This window comes from Zingiber officinale, chromosome 11A, assembly GCF_018446385.1.
Source record: "Zingiber officinale cultivar Zhangliang chromosome 11A, Zo_v1.1, whole genome shotgun sequence".
Classification (NCBI taxonomy): domain Eukaryota; kingdom Viridiplantae; phylum Streptophyta; class Magnoliopsida; order Zingiberales; family Zingiberaceae; genus Zingiber; species Zingiber officinale.
The window spans coordinates 35,968,551-35,992,563 of record NC_056006.1 but is presented as its reverse complement, the minus strand read 5'-3'; the positions used below and the strand labels follow the sequence as shown (position 1 = coordinate 35,992,563).

At 37.9% G+C, this 24,013-nt stretch overlaps 1 protein-coding gene across 3 annotated transcripts in view; it reads right to left on the bottom strand.

The window, feature by feature from the left end:
* Nucleotides 1-24,013, bottom strand: part of LOC122031676 (L-2-hydroxyglutarate dehydrogenase, mitochondrial-like) — a 71,019-nt gene that overhangs the window by 11,415 nt on the left and 35,591 nt on the right. The window contains exon 5 of one of the 3 annotated variants that reach the window (XM_042590775.1): nt 2,340-2,374. The exons of 1 other annotated variant lie outside the window; for it this stretch is intronic. In XM_042590775.1, coding sequence (XP_042446709.1) covers nt 2,340-2,374 — 35 coding nt within the window. Of the gene's footprint in view, nt 1-2,339; nt 2,375-18,582; nt 18,721-24,013 lie in introns of those variants that run through there. One more of the 3 variants, XM_042590773.1, reaches the window with a different exon arrangement.

Genomic DNA, 24,013 nt, shown 5'->3' with positions numbered 1-24,013 from the left:
TGCTAATCAAGAACTTATATGGTTAAAACAGTTGCTTCAGGAACTAAGGTTTGGAGAGGTTACACAAATGACACTCATATGTGACAACCAAGCCGCTATGCATATTGCCTCAAATCCAGTCTTCCATGAGAGAACAAAGCATATTGAAGTTGACTGTCACTTTATCAGAGAGAAAGTCATATCTGGAGAAATATCTACTAGCTTTGACAACTCAAATGATCAGCTAGCAGATATATTCACTAAATCACTTAGAGGTCCCCGGATTGACTACATATGTAACAAGCTTGGTGTATATAATCTATATTCTCAAGCTTGAGGAGGAGTGTTAGAATAAGTAAAAGGGTATTTGAGTCTTTTGGTGTATATCTTCTTTTCTATATAAAGGGCCTAACTCGTGGGGTTCCTATAACACGAGATTTTAGGTTTTGCTTTGAACAATCTTTAATACATTTTATTTGGCTAAGATCTCTTGTTTTCCTTTCTCTCACTTTAGTTATTCTATAAATATCTCTTTCCCCTTCTTTTGTATCCACTTTTTGATATAATCGTTCAAAAGTTTCATTTTTTGCTTCACTCACTACTTTCTTAGCTTTTTTCTTGGCTATTGTATATTTTTTTAAGTTTTCTCGTTCTTACAAATATATAATTTCTTAGAAGCTATTCATTTTTCCTTCACTTTCACTTGTACTTTCTCATTCCACCACCAAGATTTCTTACTCAGTAGTGCATATCGCTTTGACTCACCGAATACACTCTTAGTTACTATTTTCAACTTTGATATCATCTTATCTCATGTCGTATTAGAATTTATATTTCACCTAATGCTTGTATTTCTACCTTCTCCTTAAATATATTTTTCTTCTCATCCTTTAACTTCAACCACTTAATTCTAAGAGTCGTATATATTTTCTTTCAATTGATACTATGTTTGAAACTTATATCCAATACTATTAACCTATATTGAGCAGTTAAGCTTTCTCCAGAGATAACCTTGCAATATTTACAAATCTTTCTATCCTTCTTCCTAATCATAAGAAAGTCAATTTGCAATTTATTATTCTCACTTTTGAACGTGACTAAGTGTTCCTCTCTTTTCTTAAAAACGTATTAGTTAATATAAGGTCATATGCTATTGCAAAATCTAATATAGTTTTTTCTTCTTCATTTCTTGTTCCAACCCCATAACCTCTATGTACCCTCTCATATTCCTCATTTTTTACTCCACATGCCAATCTAGATCACCTCCTATTAAAATCATTTCATTTGATGAAATGTTTTGTAATATTTCATCTAAGTTATTCTAAAACCTTGATTTGGTAGCTTCATCTAATCCTACTTGCGGTGCATATACGCTAATTATGTTTATAGTTTCTTTCGCCACTATTATCTAAGGGTTATAATTCTATCCCCTTTTCTAACTACTACAGCTTCTTCCTTTAACAAACTATCTACAACAATACCACTTCATTTCTTGTTCTACTCTTTCCTATGTACCATAATTTAAAATCCGAGTTCTCTATCAATTTTGCCTTCTCACCTACCCATTTTGTCTCTTGTACACACAAAATACTAATTGTGTATCTATTATCTTCATTGATTTACCAGTGAGAGTTTCAATATTTTATGTTCCAAATCTTAGATTTTAATTTTCCTATCATATTTATTCTTATCCAACCTATGGTTTGAGAACTTTACCTATTTAACACTACACTCAAGTTCTCATGAAAATATAACGATCATTGTCAATACGTTACAGACTGTAATATCCAAAATCCACTAACCACTTGCATATAAATCACTAAATTGTTTTAATTAAATGTTTTAATTGCATGAATAATATAGCTTTCCACGATTACATGATTAATAAAAATGTTCTATTAAATAATTATTTTTATTTTTAGAAATATATGATTTATTTGTGGGATTGAATATTCTATGAGTTAAGGCCTATCTAATAGGATTAATGGGCCTAGACATGAGCGGTTATATGAAATAAATCCTACGTCTTAGACGTGGATGCATCGAAAAAAAAGGGGGAGAGCAGAACCTAGAGTTATTTGAGTGGCTACAAACGTGGGCTGCGAGAAAACGCGAAGAAGATTGTTCGTGGGTGCTTGAAGGGAAAAGTCAGGCCAAGGGTTGTTCTTCGGCATTTTAAACGCAAAGGCACTTCTTAAACCCTTCTTTTATCTTCGCCATTCAAATCGTACTAAGATTATTTATGGTTTAGTGCATGAAAAACTAGAACCATATGATTTAATCACGTCTTTACTAGTTTTACATGAAATTTTTGAGAATTCATGCATGTATAGGAGGTGTGATGCATCAAAGGGACACACCTGCAATTCAAGTTGTAAGCTAATGTCTTGAGGACCTGCAGGAAATTTAGAAATTAATCATACCATATAAAAAAAGGAAAGAACGATTATTCGAATTGAATATGGAATTTTATGGATTTTTAATGATATAGGCTAAGGTTAGCATGCATTCCTAGTTACTGGAAAAATAAGGGATTTATGTTTTTCTTTGTTTTAAGTGACGAAACAGATGCAAAATTTTTTTGAATGATGTGAATTGACTATGATAAATATGATTAATGGGAACATGATAAGGGAAAAGGCCCCAGAAGGAATCCGTTTACGAAAAAAGGCCCCATAGGGAACCCGATATCGGATTTCCATATTTAGCCACGGCCCAGTGATGAGAGTTGCTGACATCTCGCCAACTATAGACCAAGGCTCAACAACAAGAAAAGAATTGTTGATGCATCTGCCACCTGGTACCATGATTTTACAGCTAGATTGATCAATCGAACAGAAGATAAAGGATAAAGGATAGTCGCTTCTAATGATCAAATTTCACCCTAAAGGATTTATGATAAATGCTAAAGGCTATGCTATTTGATGTGATGATTTTTAATGATATATGAAAATGCTACATGCTCGTGATTTTTCTTTACCGATTTATAAAAAAAAAAGAAAAAAGAGGAACAAATGCCCATGATTGTTTTTCTAAATATGTATTAGTAGAAGTATTTTCTTTTCCACCTATGCATGTGCCTATATATGTGCATGTACTACTCATTATTATTGATTTGGATGTGCGGAGCTAGTAGGCTCACTAGATTCAAATGGTTGCAGGTGAGGGAAATGAGGAGGCTGGAGATCTTGACACTTGACTAGACTGGGCTGACAGTACACCCCGAAGATCTTACCATTTCTGCGCTGTGGGAAAAAAGAAAAAAAGAAAATAGTATTTTATGATTCATGCTGTGAGGGAGTTGGAGAGAAAAATACATCCTCGAAGGATCCAGTATTAATTCATGTTTATGGGCTTTAGAATGCTTTTAGGAATTTCTTTTCTGGTTTCGAATGACGTTGATGATAGATTTTGCTTCTTTTTTTGTAGTTGACTTTATTTCTAAGCGATGGTAAAGTTTGGGATGGTTCAAATATATTATAAATGTGTATGTATGTGGTGGCCGAAAAAAAAAGGAAAGCTAGTATAGTTTAAAGGTGAGGTAGAAGTTGGGGTCTACAATTGGAATCCGGGCCATGATCTTGGAGGGGTGGTGTCTACTATCAGTTCCGGGAAGCTCAAGAAGTCAAGCCTCAAGTCTGTGAGTTTTTATTTCTTTAAATTTTACCTGCTAGATTAAATGCTTTTATGATGCGAAAATTAGGAGATTAGATGTATTAAAAATTTAAATGCATGTTTGTTAGGCAGAGGAGTGGACAATATATATATAGATATGCCTCCGAGACGTGTTGTTTATAGACATGGGGAGCATGGCCATGAGGAGGATAGATAGGATGGAGAGATGCATGAGGTACCACGTCCTCCACCTCCCCCTCTAAATGCTACTACTTGTGTGCTAGAAGGAATGACTCGACTCCTTGAACAACACACTAGTTCTGCTAACTGGGGGCTACAGGATGACATGTATGAGCGGTTCAGGAGGTTGGGCCCTAAAGACTTTGCTGGTACTATGGATCCATTCGTTGCTGAGCGATGGATCAGATCTCTGGAGGTGATCTTTCGATACATGAATATGGTTGATGCTGACAAGGTTTGATGTGCCATATATCTACTAAAAGATTATGCTTCCTTATGGTGGGAGGGAGCTGAAAGAGGGATTAATCTGAATACCCTAACTTGGGAAGAGTTCAAGAGGATCTTCTATGAAAAATACTTCACAGCTGATGTGAGATCGAAGCTAAAGAGGGAGTTTATAAGTCTTCAACAGGGAGACTTATCGGTTGCTGAGTTTCTCAAGAAATTCAATAGGGGATGTCACTTCGTGCCCTTAATTGCAAATGATGTCGCTAAAAAATTGAGACACTTTATGGATGGTCTCAGGCCTACCATTCGTCGAGATGTTTTGTTAGCAAATCCGACTGTGTATAATAATGTTGTCACTAGAGCCTACAGAGCAGAGTAGTCCTTGAAGGATATTCAATGGGAGGTGCAGAGGAAGAGACCCCCTCCATAGCAACAACAACAGCAAAATAAGAAATCGTATACAGGGCCGTAGAAAGGACAGGGACAGCAGAAGCCTCAGGGGCAATAGAATCAACAACCACCAAAAGTAGGTGCCCCAAAGATTGATGATAAGTCATGCAAGGAATGTAATCGCAGTCACTATGGCAAATGCATGTGGGGTATCTACAAGTGCTTCAAATGTGGAGGAGATGGGTATAAAGTTGTTGATTGTCTAAAGCAGAGACAACCGATGATAGGTCGAGCATTTGTGATGTAAGTCGAGGAGGCAGAGCCAGACACTACACTTATCACAGATATTTCAACTACTTTAACATTTTTTTAATTATTATTATGGCTTTATTGCATGAAGTGTTAAGCATGGGTGTTAGGATTATTTTGAGGAATTTGAACTTGATGAATTAAGATTGCATGTCTCGAATTTTGCATGATTTAGGATGAAATTTTCTAATGAGAGGATTATGGGCATGAAATATAAATTTTTGAAAATTTGAGGGCCTTAAATAAAAGGAATTTTTTAGAAAAACGTTAGGCTTTAAGGGATATATTGGTATTGTTGTTGTAGGTAGCATATTTATCGCAGGTGTAGCTATCTATGCCTTGCTAGATTAGGGAGCTACACACTCATTTATATCTGTCACCTTCGTAAAGCGATTGGGAATATTACCAAAAGACATGGAATTGGGATTCAAAGTCATAGTGCCTTATGGTGAGCAGATGTTATCTACCAGAATGGTAAAGGATATAGAGGTTAAACTGTAGAAGAATGTGGTCCAAGTAAATCTTATTGTGTTGTCGATGCCTGAATTCGACGTTATTCTGGGAATGGACTGGTTATCACGGAATGGAGCTTCGATTGATTTCCGGTAAAAGTCAATATCTATCAGACCACCTAAGGGGGGGTCGTTCATTTTTGAGGTAGCAAGGAACAAACAGAGGCCGCACCTCATTTCTTGCATCAATGCAAGGAAACTCATGATGAGGGGCTGCCAAGAATTTCTAGCCAATGTTGTTTTGATACCTGATGCAGTCGACTAAAAGGTGGAGGATGTCGAAGTTGTCCGAGAATTTCCTAGCATATTTCCTGAGGATGTCTTTGGCATTCCTCCGGAAAGACAGGTGGATTTTTCCATTTAGTTGATACCGGGTACAGTGCCAATCTCTAAGGCATCGTATCGTCTCGCTCCGACAGAAATGAAAGAACTGAAAGATCATATTTAAGAGTTACTGGATAAAGGATTTATTCGGCCAAGCTTTTCACCATGGGGTGCACCGGTATTATTCGTGAAGAAACAGGATGGAAGTATGAGGCTCTGTATCAATTATCGAGAGTTGAATAGAGTGACAATGAAAAATAAGGATCCTTTGCCAAGAATAGAAGATTTATTTGATCAGTTGCAAGGGGCGTCGATATTCTTGAAGATAGATCTCCGATCAGGATACCATCAACTGAGAGTAAAAGAAATGGGCATGCATAAGACGGCTTTCAGGACGCAATATGGACATGATGAATTTATGGTGATGCTATTCGGAGTGACAAGTGCCCCAGCGATCTTCATAGATCTCATGAATCGCATATTCCAGTCGTATCTCAATCAGTTTATTATTGTATTCATAGACGACATTTTGATCTATTCGAGGAGCAGGGAGGAGCATAGTCAACACTTGAGGATCGCTTTGCAGATACTGCAAGACCGAAAGTTGTTTGCAAAATTCAACAAGTGTGAGTTCCAGTTAGAGAATGTGGCATTCCTAGGCCACGTTATTTCGAAAGATAGGGTAGAAGTAGATCCTACTAAAGTCGAGGCAGTCAGAGCATGGTCAGTGCCTAAAAATGCAACCGAGATACGCAGTTTCATGGGTTTGGCAAGCTACTATCAAAAATTCATCAAGGGCTTTTCTTCCATTGCAGTGCCCTTGACAGCCCTGACGAAAAAGAATGCCAAGTTTACATGGGGAGTTGATTATCAAGACAGTTTTGAGCGGTTGAAGCAAGCTTACCACTGCGCCAGTTTTAGCTATGTCATCAGGAAAGGGAGAGTATGTGTTGTATATAGATGCTTCGAAGCTAGGTTTAGGTGCGGTTCTTATGCAGCGCGATCAAGTCATTGCATGTGCGTCTCGGTAGCTAAAAGTGCATGAAAAGAATTATCCGACCCATGACCTTGAACTAGCAATGGTTGTGTTTACTTTGAAGATATGGAGACACTATTTGTACGGGGAGAAGTGTAAAATCTTTACTAATCACAAAAACCTAAAGTATTTCTTCACCTAGAAAGAGCTAAACATGAGATAGAGAAGATGTCTAGAGCTTATGAAGGACTACGACTATGATATTAGCTATCACCCCGGGAAAGCTAATGTGATTGTTGATGCCTTGAGTAGAAAATGACATTCATTGCACAACTATCAGTACAGAAACCCTTTCAAACAGAAATTTATGGATTTAACCTCGAGATGTATGCTAGGCGCCAGGCTCCTAGCTTATCCACTCTAACAGTACAACCTACCTTAAAGGACAAAATTCGAAAAGGACAAGCTATTGATAGGCAACTACAGAAGTGGATACAAAAAGATGAGTCTAAGGGGATTTATATTCGGTCAAAAATGGTACTGTCAAATATCGGAGCCGACTCTGGGTTCCTGGTGTTGACTCACTTAGAGTTGAGATTTTGACAAAAGCCCATAATACTCCATATTCTATACATCCAGGGAGTACAAAAATGTATACGAACCTGCAGTGACTTTATTGGTGGCTAGGTATAAAACGTGACATCGTGTGTTTCGTATCCGAATGCCTAACTTGTCAACAAGTCAAAGCAGGACATCAAAGATCAGTAGGGATGCTTAAGTCACTTCCAATTCCAGAGTGGAAATGGGAGAATATTACCATGAATTTTGTAGTGGATCTACCAAAGACGGTGAAAGGCTTTAATGCCATTTGTGTAATAGTTGATTGTCTCACTAAGTCGGCGCACTTCCTACCAGTGAAGACGACCTTCTCCAGGACTCAGTATGCAGAGTTGTACATCTGGGAAATAGTAAGATTGCATAGGATTTCCGTTTCTATAGTATCGGATAGAGATCCGAGGTTCACCTCAATTTTCTGGAAAAGTTTGCATTCGGCCATGGGAATTAAACTACTATTCAATATAGCATTCCATCCCAGACAGATGGTCAATCGAAGAGGGTGATACAGATTTTGGAAGACTTACTGCAAGCGTGTGTGATCGATATCCAAGGAAGCTGGGAATCGAAGCTACTGCTTGTGGAGTCACTTATAACAACAATTATCAGTCGTCTAAAGGCATGGCTCCTTATAAGGCACTTTATGGAAGGAAATGCAGATCATCTATTCATTGGGATGAAGTAGGAGAAAGAACAGAAATGGGTCCAGAAATCGTGAAGCATACAGCAGATCTAGTAGTCAGAATCCGGTATAGGATGAAGACTGCTCAAAGTCGACAGAAGAGCTATGTTGACAAAAAAGAAGGGATCTCGAGTTTGCAGTTGGTGATCATCTTTTTGTGAAAATAGCACCTATGAAGGTGCGTTATGAGATTTGATAAGAAAGGCAAACTCAATCCGAGATTCATTAGGTCATTCGAGATCCTAGATAGAGTGGGAACATTGGCTTATCGAGTGGCTTTGCCACCTAATCTGGCGGGAGTACATAATGTGTTCTACATCTCAATGCTTCGTAAGTACATGTCGAATCCTTCACATGTACTAAATTTTGAACCACTGCAGCTTGCACCATATCTTTCTTATGAGGAGAGGCCTACTCAAATATTGGGCAGGCAAGAGAGAAGGCTACGAAATAAGGTTATAAAAATGGTCAAGGTTAAGTCGCAGAATCACTCGAAGGAAGAAGCTACTTGGGAGACTGATACCGACATGAGGAGTCACTACTTGGAATTATTTGGTGAGTTATAATTTTGAGGACGAAATTTTATTTAAGGAGGAAGGAATTGTAATATCCAAAATCCACTAACCACTTGCATGCAAATTAAGAAATTGCTAAATTGATTTAATTAAATGTTTTAATTGCATGAATAATATAACTTTTCACGGTTACATGATTAATAAAAATGTTCTATTAAATAATTATTTTTATTTTTAGAAATATATTTATTTGTGGGATTGAATTATTCTATGAGTTGAGGCCTATCTAATAGGATTAATGGGCCTAGTCATGAGCGGCTATATAACCCTACGTCTTAGACGGGATGCTTCGAAAAAAAAGGAGAGCAGAACCTTGGGTTATTTGAGCAGCTGAAAATGTGGGTTGCGGAAAAAAGTGGAGAAGATTGTTCATAGGTGTTTGAAGGGAAAAGTCAAGCCAAGGGTTGTTCTTCAGGCATTTTAAACACAAAGGCACTTCTTAAACCCTTCTTTTATTTTCGTCATTCAAATCGTAGTAAGATTGTTTATGGTTTAGTGCATGAAAAACTAGAACCATATGATTTAATCACATTTTTACTGGTTTTACATGAAATTTTTGAGAATTCATGCATGTATAGGAAAGTCCAAGTGTGATCTTGGCAAAGGAGCAAAGTCCAAGGATGAGTCTTAGCGGTGTAAGTCCAAGCATATAGTATTGACAACGTAAGTCCAAGTGTGACTTGGCAATGGATGAAGTCCCGGAAGTGCAACCTCTTGACAAAGGAAGACCCAACAATAATGACAAGGCCAATGGAAGCTCCAGAAGGAAAGACATGAAGGATGAGGAGACATCCGAGGGACGCAAGGCTGATGAAGGAGGCTAGAAGGCTAGGTCTAGATTGGTCGGGCGAGAACGAGTGATGAGTGAATGCACTCGGGGTAAAATCCTAGAATTAAGGTTTACTGTAGCAGTACTGTAACAGTACTGTAGCAGTCGATTGGTGGTTTCATCAGTCGACTGGTGCAGTCGACTGGGAGCGAACAGAGGGCTAGTATCGAGTCGTTGGACTGCAACGGTCGAATTTCCACGAAGGGCAGTTGACTGCATGTTTTGGCACTCGACTGGTAGGCGGGGTTTTCCAACCCGTGACCTATATAACCAAGCATTGGAAGCTTGGTTAAAGTTGACGAAATTAGTGGTGGTTAACCTTAATTAGAATCTCCTAATGCCCAAGTGATCTAGCGTTCTTGTACAAGGTTGTGGCGAGATTTCTCCACCCACAAGGAGCTACACGAGCTAGCCGGAGGTTTTCCGGGGAGTCATCCACCGACGGATCGAGATCGTCCACCTTACGGACAGCCATGGAGTAGGAGCTTCATCTCCGAACCACGTTACATAACTTGTCATTGGCTTTGCTTCTTGTTTATTGCTTTCTAGGGTTAGCTTTCCTTTTGTTTGTTAGTATTTTTGTTTCCGCTGTGCACTAACAAGCGTAGGAAGCGACGATTTGGGTGAGATGCTATTCACCCCCCCCCTCTCTAACGAACGTCAAGGTCCCAACAAGTGGTATCAGAGCAAGGTGAGCTCTTATTGGACTAATCGCCAAGGGAGCAAGTGCTAGAGGAAGAAGATGGAGTCGGAAGGTCCGCTAGGATGGGACATCCGAATCCCACCTCCATACGAGCGCGAGGACTTTGACTATTGGAAGAAGCGCATGGAGATGTGGTTCCAAATGAACTGGAACCAATGGATTGCGTTGGAGGAACCGTTTAAAGCTCCAACGGACAAGAAGGGAAAGCGTCTCCGACCTCGATATTAGATCGAGGAGCAAAAGGAGCAATCGGAGACGGACAAGGAAATAACTAGAATTTTAATTAATTTATTACCTCCTAATGCGATATTGAATATAGGTGAATATGAGAATACAAGCGACCTTTGGAAAAAGGTAATTGCACTTCATGAGAGTCCTACACAAATCCAAGAAAAAGGAGGAGCTCAAGGAGAAGGACTCATTGGTCCAAGAAGAGAAGGACCAATCGGATGTTGACACGGGTTCAACATCCGAGGAGGAAAAGGAAGATGAGGAGGTATTATCCACATCTTCAAGTGAAGAGGAAGAAGAGCAATCTAAGGAAGAGGAGATCTTGAAAGCTCAACCCTCCACCTCAACTACCAAGAAGAGCACAAAGGACCACATCAAATGTTTTGAGTGTGGTAAGATGGGGTACTACAAGAGTAGGTGTCCTTCGCTCAAAAAGGTAAAGGAAGTAAACCCTAAACTCACTAAAATTAATTTAGAAACTAATGTGAGTTGTAGGAAGAAGAAGAAGAAGAAGGAGAAGAAGCACATTAGGTGTTTCACGTGTGGTGAGTGGGGACACTACCACACAAAGTGCCCAAGGAGCGGAGAGCTCAAGAAATTGGTGCACTTAAAGAAGTGGGAGAAGAAGAGAGCTTCAAGGGGAAGGGAGATAAACTCTAATTTGAATTCTAGTTCAAATTTAAATTTTTCCATGCATGCTAGAAATAATTTTCATTATTTACCCAAGCATAATCATGGATTTAGATATAATGATAAGAATAGGGTTAATGTACGAGATAACTCTAGGAGACCTATTCATGCTAAATCTAGTAAGAGTAGACCTAATAAGACCCAAACCACTTTGCCAAAGGGAAGGAAAGTAGATGAAAACCTAAGCATTAATTCCAAGAAAGGGAGATATATGCCTAGGAAGGTGGGTAGGTCTAGGGATGTTCAAGGTGGACATGTTGACTTTAGGGTTAGAACCCTAGAATTGGAAAATCAAGTCTTGAAGGTAAGGCTTGAAGAAATGGAGAAAGTCCTAGATAAGTTCATTATTGGACCTAGAGGATTTGACATGTGTTTGGGTGGTCAAAGATCCAAAAATGTCAAATTAGGTCCTTCCACGACCAAAAGGAGGTCAAGTGCTAATGTAGCACATGACATTGATAAGGGAGGTGTGACCAAGGATAAGGGAGAGTCATCCAAAGCCAATAAGAAGGAATATGCTAGGGTGACATATAATTATGGCAAGGATGAGGTGTCCAAGGTGAAAGACAAGAAGAAACTAACCAAAGACAAGGTGTCTAAGGTTAAGAAGGTGAGTTTTGTAAGCCAAGTGTCACCCGAGGTGCACCGAAGTGGCCTAACCATAATAGATGAGTCACCAAGGGAGGTGACTAAGGTTAAGATTCCTAAGGCTAGGAAGAGCCTTTGGGACCCATGGTAGATTGGTTATCAAATGTGCTAAGTGGTTAGGAGACGAACTTAAGTCTCTAACATAGTGGGGTGGCACAATTGGGATGTATTTCATGCATTGAAATATGAATTGGATTCATATTGCATGAAAATTAGTTTTTGATGTATAGATGTCATATAAACTAATGCTAGAGATGCATTATAGTTTAGTATGGGCAGATACATCAAGAAGAAGCCAAAACTAGGATTTTAGGTCAAGGTTCAATTGAACCATTTAGCTAGTTTTGAATTTTGTGTCAATCTTGGGATCTGTGATAAATATATTTTTATATATATTTTTCCCAAGTAGACATAGATAAAATAGACCTCTCCACAAAATTTGAGAATTTTCGGAGGTCTGTGGAATTTTTGGCGCATTTTTGAAAGTAGGTCAAAAAGGCTGATTTTTACCAACATAGAGAACCAGTCGACTGGTAACACTATTCATGAGCACAGAATGTCTCTGTAAGCTCATTTTGACGATGGCAGTCGACTGGGGTTAATACTAGTCGATTAGTAACACTGTTCATGAGCACAGAATGTCTCTGTAAGCTCATTTTGACGATGACAATCGACTGAGACTTATAGCAGTAGACTGATACGGTCTGAAAAAAAAAATTTTTTGCATTAGAAAATGACCAAAAGAGTGGAGAACATATATGTAATTTTATGGGGATTAATACATGATGTTTATGGTCATTAGAGGTCAAAGAGTCCAATAATTGGGATATTGTTGGAGCTCTTTTTAATGTATGGCAAAAGGGGAGAAATTTAGATTTAAGTAGGAAATCTACACACCTTTGCAGTAAATCCTAGCTCAAGGGGGAGCTTAGGTGAAGGGGGAGCGATTGCTCATTTATTAGCAAAGGGGGAGAAGTTTACCTTTGCAAGAAATCCTAGCTCAAGGGGAAGTTTAGGTGAAGGGGGAGCCTACGATTAGGTTACATGATTTATGCATGTGTAGATTGCATATTTATTTACATTATTATTACTATATTATTTCCCTAACTTAAACGGGTAGCCAAACATCAAAAAGGGAGAGATTGTTGGAGCAATCTGGGTACCCTAAGTTTTGATGTTTGGGCAAAGGTTTAAGTCAGTTTATTGTTGTATTTGATATGCATTGTGAGTGTGCAGGATATAAGTACAACAAGGAAAGTCCAAGTGTGATCTTGGCAAAGGAGGAAAGTCCAAGGATGAGTCTTGACGTTGTAAGTTCAAGCATGTAGTCTTGGCAACATAAGTCCAAGTGTGACTTGGCAAAGGATGAAGTCCCGGAGGTGCGACCTCTTGGCAAAGGAAGACCCGACAATAATGACAAGGCCGATGGAAGCTCCAGAAGGCAAGACGTGAAGGATGGGGAGACATCCGAGGGACGCAAGGCTGATAGAGGAGGCTAGAAGGCTAGGTCTAGATTGGTCGGGCGAGAACGAGTGCTGAGTGAATGTACTCGGGATAAAATCCTAGAATTAGGGTTTACTGTAACAGTACTGTAACGTTACTATAGCAGTACTGTAGTAGTCGACTGGTGGTTTCATCAGTCGACTGGTGCAGTCAACTGGGAGAAAACAGAGGGCTGGTATCGAGCCGTTGGGCTGCAACGGTCGAATTTTCAAGAAGGACAGTCGACTGCATGTTTGGCAGTCGACTGGTAGGCGGGGTTTTCCAACCCGTGACATATATAACCAAGCATTGGAAGCTTGGTTAAAGTTGACGAAATTAGTGGTGGTTAACCCTAATTAGAGTCTCCTAGTGCCCAAGTGATCTAGCGTGCATGTACAAAGTTGTGGCGAGGTTTCTCCACCCACAAGGAGCTACACGAACTAGTCGGAGGTTTTCCAGGGAGTCATCCACCGACAGATCGAGATCGTCCACCTTAGGGACAGCCATGGAGTAGGAGCTTCATCTCCGAACCACGTTACATAACTTGTCATTGGGTTTGCTTCTTGTTTATTGTTTTCTAGGGTTAGCTTTCCTTTTATTTGTTAGTATTTTTGTTTCCGCTGTGCACTAACAAGCGTAGAAAGCGACGATTTGGGTGAGATGTTATTCACCCCTCCCTCTAGCGAACGTCAAGGTCCCAACAAATCATTCCATATAAAAAAACAAAAGAACGATTATTCGAATTGAATATGGAATTTTATGGATTTTTAATGATATAGGCGGACAGGTATTTCTGTTTTTCTTTGTTTAAGTGACGAAACAGATGCAGAATATTTTTGAATGATGTGAATTGACTGCGATAAATATGATTAATGGGAACACGATGAGGGAAAAAGCCCCAGAGGGAACCCGATATCGGATTTCTATATTTGGCCACGGCCCAGTGACGAGAGTTGTTGACACCCCGCCAACTATAGGCCAAGGCTCAGTAACAAGAAAAGAATTATTGATGCCTCCGCCACCTGGTACCATAGTTTTATAGCTAGATTGATCAATCGAACAGAGGATAAAGGATAAAGGATAAAGGATAATCACTTCTAATGATCAAATTGATTTATGATAAATGCTAAAGGCTATGCTATTTGATATGATGACTTTTAATGATATATGAAAATGCTACATGCTCATGATTTTTCTTTATCGATTTATAAAATAAAAAAAAAGGAACAAATGCTCATGACTGTTTTTCTAAATGTGTATTAGTAAAAGTATTTTCTTTTCCACCTATGCATGGTCCTATGTATGTGTATACTACTTATTATTATTGGTTTGGATGTGCGGAGCCAGTAGACTCACTAGATTCAAATGATTGCTGATGAGGGAAACGAGGAGGCTGGAGGTCTTGACATTTGATTGGACCGGGCTGACAGTACACCCGAAGACCTTATCATTTCCGCACAATGGGAGAAAAGAAAAAAAAAATAGTATTTTATGATTCATGTTGTGAGGGAGTTGGAGAGGAAAATACATCCTCGAAGGATCCAGTATTAATTCATGTTTATGGGTTTTAGAATGCTTTTACGAATTTCTTTTCTGGTTTTGAATGACGTTGATGATGAATTTTGCTTCCTTTTCTGTAGTTGACTTTATTTCTAAGCGATGGTAAATTTTGGGATGGTTCAAATATATTATATATTTGTATGTATGTGGTGGTCGAAAAAGCAATAAAAGGAAAGCTAATATAGTTTAAAGGTTGGGTAGAAGTTAGGGTTTACACAGACTGTTCAATGTGAACTCTTGCATATTTAACACTACACCCGAGTTCTAGAGATGTAGATATCCTTGCCAAGACATTACAGTCGGACCCTGTAACGCGTTCCTTCTAAGGAACAATCTAGCATTAGCATAATAGTTTAATGGATTTATTCATTGAATATTTGTCATAGTTTTAAACACAAACCTCCTTTATCTGGGCTTGGGACCGGCCATGATTGGTCCATCACGGGCGGAGTTAAAAATCCTGATAATGATGATAGGTAAAAATTATCATCAAGAACCTTTTGCTCCTCGTGTTGAACAATTTTGCTATGGAAGCCTAGCCTCATCCATTGGCATCAGTACAAACATTTGGTCCCTTATGTTGAACAAATTTGCTGTGGAAGCCTAGTTCCATGCTTTGGCATTATTACGACTATCAAAGTTGATTGTGAAAGAATCGAGCAACCTTCACATGACTAATAGGTGTTACTTAATCAACATCGAGGTGAGTTTTGCAATTGACCTATAGGAGTATGACCCACTGGACAAGTGATTATCTAGAATAGTGATCCCATTCAAGGTTAGCAAATCCACCCTAAATGGCTTTGTCTCATGTCAATAATCCTGCTCACATAAATACCGAGAGACCCCGTGCAGTTACCACCTAGAATTTCGAGTCCCTTTGTACAACTCAACAATCCCGAGTTACATATGCAACTCGGTGTCTAGGGTTCCCCATAAAGCTTAGTTTTCCAAGTTCCCCAAGTGACTCAGTCACTTGAGTCCTCCCTATAGCTCGACCTCAAAACACCCTGTACAACCAGGTACCGAAGTGCCCAAAGAACCACCTCTCAAGTTCCCCATTCTCCTTGCAACCCAATTACACGAGAAACTGCAAGGATGGATCATATGAAACATAATTTTTACCGGTATGACCAAAACTGAACATGACTCCTTCGTGATCTATGCCTACAACCCACGATCTTTAGATCGAACAACCCTAAGGTTTAGGTCATTGATCCCTATATAAGCACTAAAGTCGGCGACAATATGCAGATCTGAGCCTAATCTTACTTTATTCCTCTATCAATGTTTCATTGGCAACCATCGCTTTATAGTGATTTAACCATCGAGGGGTCTTTGCCAGACAACTCCAACACCCTCTGACACCCCATCCCTTACCAAGATATCCGCTTTAGGGTCCAACCCAACAGTGGATTTTTGATGCATCATTTTGACATGTCTATGAGAAAAGATTAATTCGAGTAAGATTTTGAGATGGAATTTGTTGGAAGAGCTAATCTTGAGAAGTCTAAGCCACATCTGTACATCTCGAGCTCAGCACCATGCTTATTATCAGAAATGAAATTCTCTTACTATTTTCATTATGAACAATAATGAGTATATATATACATTGTACATTGATTATGTATAGAAACAAAAAAAAAAACAAATAGAAAATAATAAATTTAAAAATTTTATTGCTAAACTAGATCCCCGTATCAAGGGATTTCCATGATAAGGGATTACCTGTATCAAGGGATTTTCATGATCAACTATTCTAAAATAGTTGTCCACTTTCCAACACTCTTTTGGTGCAAGAAGCATCCGACGATCGAACCTGAGTTTTGATAATGTCAAAGAGTTCAAAGTTAAGGTTATTTGTAATCTAACGTGTTTGAATGAGCTTACAGGAAAGTCCTAAATGTACTTAGGCAAAAGTCCTAACTGCGGTTAGGCAGGTGGAAAGCCCTAGGGGATGGTAACTCTAGGTCCTAGGGGGTGGTAACTCTATGCGGGAAGGCTTGGCGGGTCGAGGGCTTCGAGCAAAAGTCCTAGAGTCGAGGACTCAAGGTGAAAAGTCCTGGTGTCGCGAATCAGGTGAAAGACTAGGCAAGTCGTGGAGCGGACGTCCAGCGAAAAGTCCTGGAGCCTCGGGCACTGAGCAAAAGTCCAGTTGGTCTTGAGGATCAACTGGCAACAGATAAACTCTCCTAAGTGGAGTAGGTGATGACGCGTTCCCCGGTGAGGGAACAGTAGGCGTTGGTTCGACCTAGGGTTTCCGGTCGAGAATCCGATCAGAACCGGACAATCCGATGACTATCAAATTCTATGTCTTATTATATCTTAACTCAGTTTTGCAGGGTATGTTGTACTAACTCCTTTTGCAAGAAGTGAATTAGAGTGTTTGCCTCAAGTAACCTGAGAAGACCCTCTCGTAGTAAGGCACGAGGGCGCCCTCAAGGAGCTTGAGGGCGCCCTGGATGCTGAGCGGAGGGCGCCCTAATAGAGGTTGAGGGCGCCCTACACACTGGCGCGAGGGCGCCCTCATAGAGGTTGAGGGCGCCCTCAGGCGAATAGGCTGTGATCGGGTAGGAGCTCATCCATGCTGCGGATTCGACGCAGTTGAGGGCGCCCACCATGCTGTTGAGGGCGCCCTCCACACGCTATAAAAGGCAGTCTCGAGCAGCAGCTTAGAACAACAACCAAAACACGATCCATCTTCCGTGCACTGCTCAAAGAACCACCCGATAAAGCTGTAGCAAGACACCGACAACCTGAGGCTTTGAATTTCCTATTATTAAAGTTGTTATATTTTCTTACTGTACTTAATTGTTGTACTATAAAATTATACTCTTGCGAACTTATAGTGATTGTCCAAAGTAAACGCTCAATAAGAGTGGGCCTTGGAGTAGGAGTTGCCACAGGCTCTGAACCAAGTAAAAAATCCTTGGTATTTGCGTTTGTATTGTTTACTTTTCCGCTGCGTTTACTCGAAAGTATTCTGAAACGAAAGTGAAAGTCACGAGCGCTATTCACCCCCTCTCTAGCGCTTTTCGATCCAACAATTAATATCAGAGCGGGATCGCTCTGAATCGGTACAACTATCGTTCGAACAATTTTTACTTTTTCGTATGTTTTTTCAAAAAATAAAACCTTACGCCTTTCGTTTTTTCCCTTCAAAATTATTCTTAAAAAAATTCATTTTCATCTTTTCACTATTAGCCGGTGTTAGCGAAATATCGTATTTTTAAAAATTTGTAATAATATATTTTTTAATATTTTTATTAATATTTTATTATTTTCTTTAAAAAATATATATTTTAGTAAATTGCTAATTTTTCCCGCGCTACTAATCCAAGACCAAGTCTTGGGATATTTGATTTTTTTTTTGTGTGTGAGCGTTTTCTCCTAAATGGCCCATCAAAAGGTTACAGCACAGATCGCCCGCCGCTCTTCTCTGGAGAAGATTTCGGATACTGGAAAGATCAGGTGGAGCACCAACTGAAAGCCCAAGTAGAGATATGGATCATAGTTCAGATCGAATTTATACCCCCCTCCCCCCACCACCACCACCGAAGGAGGTGTGCCCATCGCCTATGACAAGTGGGATGCACAAACAAAAAGAAAATTCGAGGCAAATGCAAAAGCAACATGGACTCTCCAATACGGACTAACAAACTCAGAGCTTGATCGAGTTGGAAAGTTCAACAATACTAAGGAGCTTTGGGAGAAATTGCTCAAACTTCATGAGATTCCTTCAGAGTCAGAAGATCAAGTCGAACCAGAGTTCGAATCTAAGTACGAATTTCCAGAGTCATCCTCTGAACCAGACTAAGAAGAATCGGATCAGACCGATTTTATAGCACTGATAGTCAAAGAAGAGATAACTGAATCGGAATCCGAATTCGAGATGGCAACAATGGAGGGGGAGAATCCTATCATAGATCTAAAAGGTAATATTGTAAATTCAAATAATAAATTTCATATAACCTGTTTTAAGTGTAGGGAGAGAGGGCAAGTGCCCTACTCATAAGATTCGGCCGGCACAATCGGAGGAGAAGGAGAAATCAATCCGGAAAGGGAAGAAGCACATTGAATGCTCCAAGTACATCACTGCAAACGACCATGCCCAGAAAGAAGACCCAGGAATCTAAGGAGAGAAATCAAGGTAAGTAAATTTACATTTCATGAAAATCCAATTTTTGCAACACATGTATATACCCTAGCTAATTCCTCTTACTCTAGTATAGATTTCTCTAGAAAATTAGATATGCATGATAATAATACAATGAATAAATTTGATTCAAATCTAAATAAGAATAACTCAAAATTATTTAATAAACATAAGAAATTAACTTTTAGAAAATTAGAGAAACAAAATAATATTTTAAAAGATAAAATATATAAATTAGAAAAGATTATTAATAATCTAACTATTCCACAAGATCTAAACTTGGATTACAAGTCTAAGATAAAACTTAAATCCTACAAACCAAGCTATAATCAAGTACCTTTTAATTATAATCCAAACTTAAATAAAATCTAACCTAAACTAAAATCTAATCTAACTTAAATCTAACCTTAAATTCAATTATTTTAGATCTAAACTAAATTAAATTAAAACTCAAAAGTTAACTTAAACTGGTTAACTTAACTAATAAATTGCTTGACTTGGTTGATCCATGCAAATTACCATGCATGCTAAATTAATAAATGTTAATCATGATTATTAATTAGTTAGATAAGGTCCTAAGCTTGATTCACACTTGACTAGTTAAACCTAGGGATTTCAGAAAGAAAATTAAATATTGAATTTCGTTGAAAGACTTTGTCTAGAAGTGGTGGATGATCTCATAACCAAGAAAACCTAGTGTCTCGCCATAGCCTGGAAGCCAATCATTGAAATAGATATTTAATTAACTAACTGTAAAACCTGAGTCTAATTCAAATGGAAATCAATCCTTAGATGATAATATAAATTGAAGATTAATCATCTCACAAAACTACTAAGGCTCCCTATTTGAAAATCTAGAAAAGGGTGAAATTGACCTAAGCTTAAAATAGATCCAAATTAATTCAATTAAATTAACTTAATTAATTTCAAAATGTTAATATTAATTTTAAAATATTTAAATCATAATTAAATTATATATTTTTAAGTAATTTCAAAAATCATAATTAATTTTAAAAAGTTAATTATTATTAAATTTCAAATCATAATTAATTTCAAAAGGCGAATTAATTTCAATAAAGTAAATTTTAATTTTTTTATAACTTCAAAATTCAAAATCATCATTTACAAAATTATAATTTTCAAATCATATTTAATTTTCAAATCTTAATGATAATTAATTTTCAAATCATAATTAAAATCTTGGGTAAATTTGCATGCACTCCCCATTGATAAACTCAACTTTGCATGCAGTCCCCATCCATGAAAAACTTCCTTTTCACTCCCAGTCAAACATATTTACCTAATTGCCCATGATATTTTTAGGTACAAAAAGTCCAAAAATCAGTATAAATCCTCTTAAATTCAGTATATTAAATTAGAATCTAGTATATTTTCTATTAAATTGAGTACGATTCTTTTTTTCACCTCAAAATATACTCGTTTTAGTTTAATGTGCTGAATTTAATAGAAAATATACTCGATTTTTAATATAAAGTACAGATTTTAAGAAGAATTATACTAATTTTCGGACTTTTTGTACTCAATTTTTGACTTTTTGTACCTCGATCCTAGTATAGAGTACTAGATTATAGTGTAAAGTGCTGAATTTAACAAGAATTATACTTATTTTTAGACTTTTTATACCTAAAAAATAAGAGGGACAATTTTGATAGAAAATATACTCGATTTTTAATATAAAGTACTGACTTTAAGAAGAATTATACTCGTTTTCAGACTTTTTGTACTCAATTTTGAACTTTTTGTACCTAAAAAATCTGAGGGGCAATTTAGGTATCAATATTTGCATGAGGGAGTTGAAACAAGTAATACTTTGCATGAGGGAGTGGAAACAAAGTTTTTTAGGCATGGGGATTGCATGCAAAGTTATGATTACCATTGGGGATTTTTCTCTAATTTACCGTAAAATCTTAATGATAGTTAATAGGTAAGATTATAATTTCACACTTAATTAATATATTTTCAAAATCTTTAAAAATGTAAATGTTTACTCATATTTTAAATTCAAACTCATTAGAAATTCAAACTTAGATTTTAAATCGCAATTTCAATATTTTTAATATTGCTAAAATTGAAATAAAGTTAATTCCGTCTCACACTCACTCATAAGCTTAACATACTTGATAACCTAGATTGGGTGAGATGAAAAATTAGGAGAATAAATAATAACTTTTATGTTTTTATACCCATGCTTTGACTCTAGAACTCTCACATATTCTTAGCATTAATTAAGGGGGAGTGCAAAGAAATTTAAAGACTTTAATTGTTTTTTCAAAGTTAAAAAGTTCAAAATATGTCTGAAAAAGGAAGTTTTTTTAAACTAAATATTTGCTAAAGTTTTTTATCAAAATAATTTTAAAGTTAAGTTTTTATCAAAAAAACATTTTTGACTAAAGCTTTTATCAAAATTTTTTTAAGTACTCCTAATTAAGTTTTTAAATTTATCAAAGTCTTTTTAAAAGTTAAATTTTTAATTTATTTTGAAAACTAAGCTTTTTATCAAAGTTTTTTTAAAAGCTAAATTTTGAAAGTTAAGTACTAAATTTATCAAAGCCTTTTTAAAAGTTAAGTTTTTGATTAACTTATTTTGAAAACTAAATTTTTTATCAAAGACTTTTTAAATCTAAGCTTTGAAAGTACTAAATTTATCAAAGTATTTTTTTAAACTAAAAATTAGCTAAAACTTCTTTGTAAAGGCTATGGCAATTTCAAAATTTATGTTTATCTAAGTTTTAAAAAAGCTATGTATTTTCAAAAATTCTCTACTTTAGCTAAGTTTTTTAAAAGATATTATTTTCAAAGCTAAATTTCAATGAGTGCTACCCTTCAAGGGGAATTTAAAGTTAAAAAGAATAAATTTTTTACAACCCTCTCTCTACTTAGTATGCTTTTTGATTTATGTCAAAGAGGGAGAGAGAAGTCAAAGTTAAGAATTTAAAAAAGAGGAAGCATAAGGGGGAGCACAAAGTTTTTTTTCAAAATTATTGTATTTATGCTCATGATACTTATGCTTAAATTCCTTCATTTTATTGTTATGTTTTACTTAACTTTGAACCGTGTTGTCATAATCAAAAAGAGGGAGATTGTTGGTACAAGAAGCATCCGACGATCGAATCTGAGTTTTGATAATAGCAAATGGTTCAAAGTTAAGGTTATTTGTAATCTAACGTATTTGAATGAGCTTACAGGAAAGACCTAAGTGTACTTAGGCAAAAGTCCTAGCTGCGGTTAGGCAGGTGGAAACCCCTAGGGGGTGGTAACCCTAGGTCATAGGGGATGGTAACCCTAGGCGGGAAGTCTTGACGGGTCGAGGGCTTCGGGCAAAAGTCCTAAAGTCGAGTACTCTAGGTGAAAAGTCCTGGTGTCGCGAACCAGGTGAAAGATTGGGCGAGTTGTGGAGCGAGCGTCCAGCGAAAAGTCCTGGAGCCTCGGACGCTGAGCAAAAGTCCAATTGGTCTGGAGAATCAACTGGCAACAGGTAAACTCTCCTGAGTGAAGTAGGTGAGGACGCGTTCCCCGATGAGGGAACAGTAGGCGTCGGTTCGACCTAGGGTTTCCAGTCGGGAATCCGAAGTCAGAACCGGACAGTCCGATGACTGTCAAATTCTATGTCTTATTATGTCTTAACTCAGTTTTGTAGGGTATATTGTACTAACGTATTTTGCAGGAAGTGAATTGGAGTGTTTGCCTCAAGTAACCTGGAGAAGACCCTCTCGCAGCAAGGCGCGAGGCCGCCCTCATGGAGCTTGAGGGCGCCCTGGACACTGGCGCAAGGGCGCCCTCATGGAGCTTGAGGACGCCCTCAGGCGGATAGGCTGTGACCGGGTCGGAACTCATCCACGCTGCGGATTCGGCGCAGTTGAGGGTGCCCTCCATGCTATTGAGGGCGCCCTCCACAGGCTATAAAAGGCAGTCTCGAGCAGCAGCTTAGAACAACAACCAAAATGCGATCCATCTTCCGTACACTGCTCAAAGAACCACCCGATAAAGCTGTAGCAAGACACCGACAACCTGAGGCTTTGAATTTCCTATTCTTAAAGTTGCTGGTATATTTTCTTACTGTACTTAATTATTGTACTATAAAATTGTACTCTTGCGAACTTATAGTGATTGTCCAAAGTAACGCTCAACGAGCATGGACCTTGGAGTAGGAGTCGTCACAGGCTCCGAACCAAGTAAAAAATCCTTGGTGTTTGCGTTTGTATTGTTTACTTTTTCGCTGCGTTTACTCGAAAGTCTTCCGAAACGAAAGTGAAAACTACGAGCGTTATTCATCCCCCCCTCTCTAGCGCTTTTCGATCCAGCATACTCCCCCTCAAGCTGATAAATAGATATCATTTATTCTCATCTTGGATATAATAGCTAAGAAGTAGTATCCATTAAGTCCCTTTGTAAACACATCTACAAGTTGCTCCTTTGTTGGCACATAGGGAGTACAAATGAATTTGTTGTCTAACTTCTCCTTTATAAAGTGTCTATCAATCACGATGTCCTTTGTTTTGTCATATTGTACTGGATTATGAACAGTATTGAAGATTGATTTATTATCGCAATATAGTCTCATAGACTCCTCCAACCTTTATCTTGAGATCTTCAAGCAATGTCTTCAACTACAGCAGTTAACACACCTTGAGCTATAGCCCTAAACTCTACTTCTGTTGTTATATGAGAAATAAATTTATATATATATATAGCATTAATTAAATGAGATTGAAATCAAATTAAACTATTAAAATTGATCTAATAGAAATTATTTAGTAAAATAATAATAATAAAATAATTGATAAATAATATGTAAGTAAATTTATAGAATTTTATTTAGAATTTATCAGAATTTTCTAGAATTTTAAAACGAATGTTTAGATATTTTATGGAGATAAATGGATTAGGCTTTAGAAAAGCTGGTTTATAATACTTATTTAAATTGGGAGTTAGTTGAAATATAACCTAAGTTAATTTAAAACCCCAAGTTCAATTCTTTTTCCCCAGATGCTCGCTCACCGCCTCCCTCTTGCCAAGCGACGCAAACGCATGCTCGCTGCTCCGTCGCCACAGCTGCCAACCGCCCACACAACCTGCTGATGCTGGCGCGGTGATCGTATTCTCCCCTCCGCGTCGTTCCATCACCCACAAGCTCACAGTGTTCCGCCACACGAGCGATCGGCGTCGCCCATGCGCACGCCCGGCCACCCGGCATCACTTGGCTGTCTTCGGGAACAGTCGACACCACCACCGCATTCCTGCTCCTCCC